This window comes from Globicephala melas, chromosome 9, assembly GCF_963455315.2.
Source record: "Globicephala melas chromosome 9, mGloMel1.2, whole genome shotgun sequence".
Taxonomy (NCBI): Eukaryota; Metazoa; Chordata; class Mammalia; order Artiodactyla; family Delphinidae; genus Globicephala; species Globicephala melas.
In genome coordinates this window covers 5,866,393-5,874,702 of record NC_083322.1, presented here as the reverse complement: position 1 = coordinate 5,874,702, position 8,310 = coordinate 5,866,393, and the positions used below count along the sequence as shown (strand labels likewise).

The 8,310-nt window shown below is 59.2% G+C and overlaps 1 protein-coding gene across 5 annotated transcripts in view; it reads right to left on the bottom strand.

Annotated features, from left to right (window-relative positions):
- SMARCD3 (SWI/SNF related BAF chromatin remodeling complex subunit D3) overlaps positions 1 to 8,310 on the bottom strand; it is a 35,076-nt gene that overhangs the window by 2,407 nt on the left and 24,359 nt on the right. For all 5 annotated transcript variants that reach the window (XM_030854253.3, XM_060305108.1, XM_060305107.1 and 2 more), the window contains 11 exons: positions 6,025 to 6,236; positions 4,258 to 4,300; positions 3,323 to 3,445; positions 3,094 to 3,216; positions 2,733 to 2,828; positions 2,470 to 2,571; positions 2,059 to 2,220; positions 1,071 to 1,168; positions 761 to 896; positions 336 to 458; positions 116 to 217 (listed from right to left, as the gene is read on the bottom strand). In XM_030854253.3, coding sequence (XP_030710113.1) covers positions 116 to 217; positions 336 to 458; positions 761 to 896; positions 1,071 to 1,168; positions 2,059 to 2,220; positions 2,470 to 2,571; positions 2,733 to 2,828; positions 3,094 to 3,216; positions 3,323 to 3,445; positions 4,258 to 4,300; positions 6,025 to 6,236 — 1,320 coding nt within the window. The remainder of the gene's footprint in view (positions 1 to 115; positions 218 to 335; positions 459 to 760; positions 897 to 1,070; positions 1,169 to 2,058; positions 2,221 to 2,469; positions 2,572 to 2,732; positions 2,829 to 3,093; positions 3,217 to 3,322; positions 3,446 to 4,257; positions 4,301 to 6,024; positions 6,237 to 8,310) is intronic.

The following is an 8,310-nucleotide window of genomic DNA, read 5'->3' as shown; positions in this document are numbered from 1 at the left end:
CTGTAGCGGAGTGAGAGCAGGGGCAGGTTACCTGCTGCTGGTGAGTGACAGGACCCCACCTGCCCTGGAGGAGCATCCGGAAGCGGTGGCGGAGGCCTGCGGGGGCCCTTCACACCTTGCAGTAGAAGTAGCGGCTGACAGCTTCCTGGGACCAGGGCTGGTGGTAGAACTCAGCCCGGCGCTCCTCCTCAGGGTTGCCTGCCACATCTGTCATCACCTGGGAGGGAGCAGTGGGGTCAGCCCCGAGCCCGGACCCCCTCCAGCCCCTGTGAACAATGTTTACTGTCTTCCCGATGTGCTTGTCTTCCATCCAGTGCTCCCTGAGTCCCCTTCACCTTGAGGTCCCGGCTCTGGGAGCGGAGGAGGTCTTGGATGTAGCCTTTGGGGTCTCTGGAGAAGCTTAGCATGAAGTCCCTCTGGATCTTGAGCTGGTTTATGGACTCAATCGTCTCATGGATCTACAGGTAGAAAGACAGAGGCTTTCACCTGGCCGTGCTGATGTGAGAGGAAGGGAAACGGGCGGGGGGGGGGGCGGTACGGGGGTGGGGAAGGGGTTTGCTGTTGTGCCTTTGAAGGGCAATCCCTCAGGTCCCTGATGCCCAGGCAGTCCCAGGGAAAGGGGGATGGGCGGAGCTCCAAGTAGCGAGGGAAGGGCCACCTCCCCTTCCTCTCTCCATAGGCCCACGTTCTTGTCTGTTTTGTCTGTACTTCTGTCACTTTTGGGTTAACGTCCCACTCCAGCTCTGGGCTCTGGCCCCACCTTACTGTCCAGGGCGCTGATCTCCTGCTGGTTGGCCGTGGACAGGAGGAAGCTGCTCATCTGTCCCTTCAGTGGCTCCTCTACCTCCACATCAATGTCATAGCACGCCGTCTTCTTCTGGTCTGATGGGTCCACGCTGCCAGGGGAGTCCAACCCTTGGCGTCCATGCCGCCCCCCCAGAGGCCAAGGGCGCTGGGGCCCGAAGCAGAGGGGAGGGGCGGTGTGGGGGGTGGGGAGGCAGAAGGAGGGGCAGGGAGGGCAGGACCACCACAGAGATTCCCTGTTCTGAGGAGCAGCCGGGGGGCCTCACCTGATGACGTGGTTGATGACAATTGGGTCAGGGGGCAATAGCAGAGCTGTGAGGCGCTGGGGAATCTCAGAAAACTTCAGCCGGGGACAGTCAAAAATCTGAAGTGGGAGAGAGAGATCGCTTTTCTGTGCTTGAAAGAGCATAGTTTCCATTCTGAAAAGGCCACGAGAAGCCAGTGCTCACGGGGCTGGGGCCAGGTGGGCTGCGACCAGAGGAGCGCTGACCGGGAGGGGTGTGCAGCGCGTGGGTGAGAGCACAGGCCTTGGGTCGGCCGGCCCGGGTGTAAGTCCTGCTTCCACCGCTCACTGTGCAACCCTGAGCAACTTACTTAACATCTCCTCCTCAGTTTCTTCATCTCTGGAAAGGGGATGGCAATGGTATCTATCTCAAGGGGTTGTTAGAATTAAATGAGTCCGTTACACATAAAGTGCTTGGAACAGTGCTCGGCACGTGGTTCAGTACTCAATAAATATCAACTGTTATTTTTACTAAAGTCTATCTGTTGTATTTATTTAAAAATTATTATTAAAAATATTATTAATAATGTCTAGTTTGGTAGAACTCTTGTCAAATCACTTCCACAGCAATTTGATTCTCCTAACTGCCCGGTGGGCTAGATGGGACAGGTATCGTTATCACCCTGTTGTAAAGATAAGGAACAAGGCTCAAAATAGCTTAAGTAATCTACCCAGAGTCTAGACCCAGGACTAGAACTCGGGGATCCTAATTCCAAGTGACAAGAATGTGTTCCCCAAAGCTGTTGGCCTCCTGGGGTTCCAGGTCTTCCTCACCTGGGGTGGCTACGATGGGTGGGCCACCGCACAGAGCTGTGCCACGGCAGAACCTGGACTAGAACCCTGGTCTCTGGCTCCGAGACCGTTTCCGACGGAGTCGAGAAGGGAGTCAGGGGTGTCACCTTAGTAGGGGCACTTCCCCTACCGGTAACTCTGCCTGCTCCCCGGGGCCCCGGGCTCAGGGGAGAGGGTACCTGCTGGAAATACTTGTCCCCGTTGATGTATTCCTTGTCGTGCGAGTCCTGCAGCCTGTTGGTCTTCACGTACTGCCACAGGGCCTGGACGATGGCTGAGCGGCTCTGTGTGTGCAACCCCAGCAGGCGGGCCAGGCGGGGATCCAGTTTGAACTGGGGAGGCTGGGAAAAGGTGACCATGAAAATGAGGTAAAAGAAAGACAGTGGAAAGCGCTCAGGGCCAGGCGGCTTGGGACTCAGCGCGGATGCGGTGCCTGGGCTTCTCAGAAACGTGCTCTGGAGAGGGCGGGGTAGGGAGGAGAACGGGATCTCTCAGGATGTGCACCTTTGAGGCCGAGGCCCGCCCCATCTAGGAGAAAGGGCGTGGGGGGCTGAGGGCCTCATGTGGTGTCTGGGGGGTGGGGCACACACCTGGTAGTCCAGCATGAGGAGCAGCGTGCAGCGCACGCTCAGGTCACCCGGCCTCTTCACCTGGAACCCATCCGTCTCCTGCGTGGTGGGCGTCCGGTGCCACTGTCCAGGGGATAAGAGCCGGCTCACCTCACAGGCCCAACCGAGCTGGTGGGGCTAGAGCCCTGGTGGCGGGGGCTCCCTCATCCAAACCTGTGCAGCTGACGGGACTGTGGTGTGTGGAAGGGGGGCAGGTTCAAGGGCAGAGGGGGTCTGGGTCTTACCTCCACTAGGTGGTTGTCAGGGCCGTAAAGGTCTTTGTCCAGCTCAATGACCAAACTCTTGAAGAAGGAAGAAAACTTCCGCTTCTGCTTGCTGGGCTGTGGGAGAGGAGCGGACCGTGGGGGCGGAACAGGGACCGTCGGGGCAGAATGAGTTGGGAGCGGGGTGTGGGGGGTGGGCTGGTTGGGCAGGGCGGCACAGTCAGAAGCAGGCCTCCAGCCAGACGTCTCTCTAGACCCCCCCGCCCCCCCCACCCCGGCCAGGACCGACTTCCTAGCCCTGAGTGCTGGCACTCTGGTACTGTCCTGGACTCAGCCCCATACCCACCCCAGGACACCTGGAGAGACCTGGGCCAGGACGTACGTCATCCAGGAGCTTCCCCTCCACCCGCAGCTCCCAGGAGGCAATGCTGCCATCAGAATCCTCAGCATCGGGCTTCGCAGGGTTAAAAGTGTTGGAGATATAAAGACGCAGCTTCCGCTTTTGCTGTAGAAATAAAGAGTGTAGCACAGAGCCAGGCCCCAGCGCGAGCCCGCTTCTCCATTCTGGGAATAGGACTTAGCCCCCTCTTCCTGCCCCCAAGCCAAGGCACCTTCATTGGCCTCTTCAGAGCCTCCTGGATGTCCACCCGCTTCCGCATGATGGTTTGATCCAGTTTCCTCTCAAAGGCCAGGAGGTCCATGTAAGCCTGGGACTCTGGGACCAGCTCCCGGATCTGGAAGAGGAGGAGCAAGGCCGGGAACCAGGGGCTCAGCCAGCCTTGCAGGTGGAATGTGTGTGCGTCATGTGGTCCCAGGACACAAAGGGCGTGGCGGGGAGCTGGCCAGGAGGTTCAGGGCGTGGAACTTTGAGAGCAGGAGCGAGAGCTCTCCCCAGGACTCCGAATCCAGCAATAAGGGCCTTGACGTGTGGGGATAAAAACTGCTTCTCCCACAGTGCATCTCATCACTAGGGGCGGCCAGAGCACCCAGGGAGCCCAGCAAGCGCGAGGGCTTCACCTCCTTGTCTTGTCCTCTCCCCTGTCACACGGCCTCTGGGTTTCCCTTGGGTGTCTGCAAAGTGGAGAGGACGGACCCTGGCGTCCCCGGGACAGGTGATGTCGCTGCCTGCCTCTACCCTGGCTCATGGCTGCTCAACCATGCTACTCCTTAGCTAGCTCGGCCTGGGTCCTCTTACGATGCCTGCGCCCTTCACTCCCCCTGCCAGCCTGTGATCCCCGAGCTCTCCTCTCCTCTTTGTCCCACGCCTTTATGTCTTCATACCGCTGGAATTCAACCTACTGCACCCCAGACCCAGTATCCTAACCCTATGGCTCCGCCTGTTCCCTCCGCCCCACCCCCTCCCTCTGGCCTGGGGAGCCTCACTTCTTAATTAGCTTTTTGAACAAAAAGTGAAAGTGACTGTGATGCTGAAGCGCAGCTCCTGAGGGGGGAGGGGAAGAGGCACGGGGTGGCGGGGAGGGGGGAAGGAGGGCGGAGCAGCAAAGGGTGGGGGGGTGGGCTGGGGGCTGCTGTGAAAGGCACTCACCCTTTGAGGGAGGATTTTGTCAGCCATCTTCCTCCTCTTGGCACTGTACATTTTTTAAAGAAAAAACCAGGTTACCATGGCGACAGATCTGGGAGTAACGAGGCCACCTGCTAAATTATCCCGACATCTCAGCTCGCCTGGCTGGGGTTCCCACAGCCCGCTTGTCTGCCTGCCCAAGGGGCTATGATGCTGGTGTGTGGCACTGGTGCTCTGTCCTCTCAGGGGGGAGCAGAGGTGACCCCGTGCTTTCTCCAGCCTGGGAGCCCCCTTCTGCTCCACCACATCCTCAGGGCCATCGAAATGAGACTTAGAAGGGGCTGGGGGTAGGGGAGCTGCAGAAGCCTTTGAGGAAAGCTGGGAAGAGGGGAGGACAGAGGAGAGGGAGGATGGATTCTGAGGACTCGCTTTCCCTGCTAAGCAGGGGTGCACGGTCCAAGGTGGCCTGAGCTCAAAGGGAGGGGAGCTGACACCCCTGGCCCATCCCTGGAGCAGGAAATGATGGTGTGAAGCTGGTGAGGACTTGCACCCCTGCCACCCTGGGCTTGGAAGGGGACACTGATGGGCAGGGGGTGCTCATGCCCTTGGGCCACCTGCCAGCAGGGTCCAGGGACACACCCATAGGTATCCAGAGAGAGTGGATAGGACGTTCTCCTGAGGGGTGTGGCTGTGGCTGGACCTGGGGTAGCAGCTGGGACTTGGACTCGATCCACTAGCTGCTTCTGACTCCCAAAAGCACCCCAGAAAATCCTTGGCAAGTAGAAATTAGAACCCAGTCTAGAGGATGGCTGCATACTGCCCCCTTGTGGTGTTCTCAACCACTGCCCCCTCTCTGTCCAAAAATCTGTTCTAAGGCTAGGCAAGCAGTTTTCATTAAAGGTCTGATTTGTTTTGAAGAAATTATCTACGTGAAACTCTCCATTTATACAAGCTAAATCAGGGACTCTTTACTGTATAAAAGAATGACTCACTTTGCAAAAGAATTCATCATGGGATTCCTATAAACGGTGAATTTTCCTTGTTATGTAAAAAATATTTAATAATGCGGTAAAATCCATATTGCACCTTTTATAAGACTCCATCTGGTGTGCAAAGGGAAGCATGTGTGTTTGGCTAAATAGTGAAACCCAGAGGGGTATCTCTCTTGCCAGGCACGCGCAGGGGCTTTTGGGGTGCCACCAGCTGGCTCAGACAAGTAAATAGGCTGGCCCTTGATGGTTAGGGGTTAGACCTGATCCAGAGGACAGATCGTGGCAACTCTTCAACATTTGATTGATAAAGAATCACCTGAGAGCACAATGGGGCAGCGACTGGCCACCCACGGGGCACACCCCCAGGCTCCACCCCCCTGGCCAGAGATTCAGATGAAGAAGATCTGGAGTGGGGCTTTTGAACAGGCAAGCCCGCGGGTTCTGAGGAAGGCGCCCTGGACAACCACACTAAGAAACACAGTCTAAAGCTCTGCCCTCAGTCCCAGTGCCAGCCCGCCCGCACCCCAAAGACTGAAGCGTCAGCCAGAACCTGGGGACTGGGGTGGAGAGAGGGACAGAGCAGGTGACAAGGAGAAGGGCGCGACGGCCGCAGCCTGTCTCTACGGTGGGCACACAAAGGAACCAGACCAGTGCCCCCTCAGCCCGCCTCCCGGGAGGGCATCCCACCCAGGACTCCTGTTCCCTGCCGATCGCTCTCCTCCCGCTTCCAATCCCGGTCCTCGCCCACCCCGTCCCTGCGGGTCCTGCGTCCGCCCCCTCTGCTCTGGGCCCCTCTTACCTGCGGCTCCGCGCGGGGGCGGTGGGCACCGGCTGGCCCTGGCTCTGGGCCTGGCTCTGGCCGGGCGGGGGCGCTGCTCGCTTGCGGGCGGGCTCCATGCCCGCGGGGGCCAGGCCGGGTCGCACGGCGGGGCTGCCCATGTACGGGGAGCCCGGGGGGCCCATGGGCGCCCCCTGGTGGGGCATCCGGGCTCCAGACGGCATCCCGGGGCGCTGGGGAGGCGGGGGTGAAGCAGACACAGGCGTCCGCCGGTCAGACCAGGGCCCCTGTTCCAGGCGCGGTGAGCTGCGTCTCTCCCACCCCGAGCCCCCGGCCCGTGACCCTGCTGCCGACGGCTCGAGCGAGGGGTGGGCGGGGGCGCCGAAACCGCGCAGCTTTGGCGGAGGGGGGCTTTGCGTCTCGCTGCAGGAAGCTAACTGAAGCCAGGCAACTGCACAGGGCACTGCCAGCCTCGGATTTGCGGAAGGTGCCGCGAAAATGAATATTAATGGCGCCTTTCAACCTTTTTAAAGGATGTTCACATCCACATGCTCCTCTGCAAGACAGTCGGAGCGGGTCCTTCTCTCCCCACTTGACAGATGAGGCAACCGCGGCTCAAGGAGAAAAGCAACCTAGCCAAGGTCATGCAGCTCCTCCCGGCGAAGGCAGCGCTGAGCGGCCGTTTCCTGATGGGCTTTTTGCTCTCTGCTGCTTCGTTTAGTTTAGGGGCTGGGCTCCCTGCTCGGACTTCTGCTGCCCCTCTTCCCATTCCCTGCTTCCCAGTCCATTTCCTGGGCTGTCCTGCCTTGAACTCACCCTTCCCATTTCAACCCACTCCTCTCTGGGCCCCTGCCTTTGACGCCTCAGCCCTGATCCCCACCCCCTTCCTCTGATTCCAAGCCTCCCCAGGCAGGGGCTTTGCTGACGTAGCCCATCCCCATAATTTGCTCTCAAGGTGAAGGCTGGAGGCAACCTGAGGGACTGAGGTCAGACCTCACCAGGATTCTCCGATGGGGGGTGGGGGGAGGCTTAACTGGAGATGGGAGGTCCAGAGGGCTTGGGTAGGTCAAAAGTAGCAGCATTTCCTCTTATATCCATCTCTCCCTGCCCGTCCACCTGAATCACCAGAGATGGTCCCATCCTCCAGACCGCCTCTACTCCCCACCCTGCCCCAGTGAGGTCAGAAGTCTGGGTTCGCCGGGGGCCACGGAGAGGGAGATGAGGCAGGTGTATTCCTTTGCCGCTACCCCGGTGCTCAGCTGGGATGTAGATGACATCAAATGTATTGAGTGAAGTGGCCCACAGACTTTTAAAACCTCACTTGTCCAGATTTCAGAAGAGGGGTTGGGGAGGGTATGAGGGGCTGTCAAGTGGAGGCTGGGTGGGATGGGGGCTGGAGAGCAGGAAGGAGATTTAGCGAGTGATGGTTGCAGACCCTGTGCCCCTGATACCATTCGAGCACCACCCACTTCACCCCCAGGAGTGCAGCTGCTCCCAGGAACAGGGAGCAGAGCCCTAATCCTGAGCTTGGTGAAGCCCTTCTAACTGCCGACTCTCCCTCCGGTCCCTCCTGCCTGCGCTATGTCTAACCCTAACCCCCAGCCAGCCAGCTGTCTCTGCCCATCGCCTCTGCGGTGAAACCTGCCTGTCCATGTGTCTGCCCCCCCTGCCCCACCTGACCCTGTCACTCACACCTCCAGGGTGGCAGCCCAGAATGGAGCCCACGCCGGCCATTCCCCACCAGCACAGATGGGCCACTGGGAGTGGGGCCCCCAGCCACCCAAGAACTGAAGCTCTAAGTTGGCCAAATAAAAAATCCACGTGTATAGTCCCTCTCCCTCCTAGATGGGCCTTTTAAAAGGGACTCCCCAGGCAGCAACATTAGGACTGGTCACTAGGCTGACTGACATGGAAGTTAGCCCAGAGAGGACAGCTGCCCCGGGGAAGCCCCTTTCCCCATCAGATGCTCTCCCACTTAATAAGGCCAGTGGTACTCACTGATCTGCTGAAGAGGCCCTGAGAGGGAGACTTCCAGAGCCCCCAGAGGGCTAGCCAGCCACCAGGGATCGGCGACCCACACGAAGGGCCAAAATTCTAAGGACTCTGGCCTCTTTTGCTGAGAACATGCCTTCCTTGGGGTCACAACCAAATGTGGCCACTGTAAACCTGACTGCCTCCTCTATATCGGGCTCCAGCACCAGCACCCATCCCAAGTCCTGGAGCCCCTGCCTCTCCTATTCCACAGCCCTTCCAACCTATTCCCATCCTCTCAGGTCCCCTGGGCTCCCTCAGGCTCCCGGTGGACCT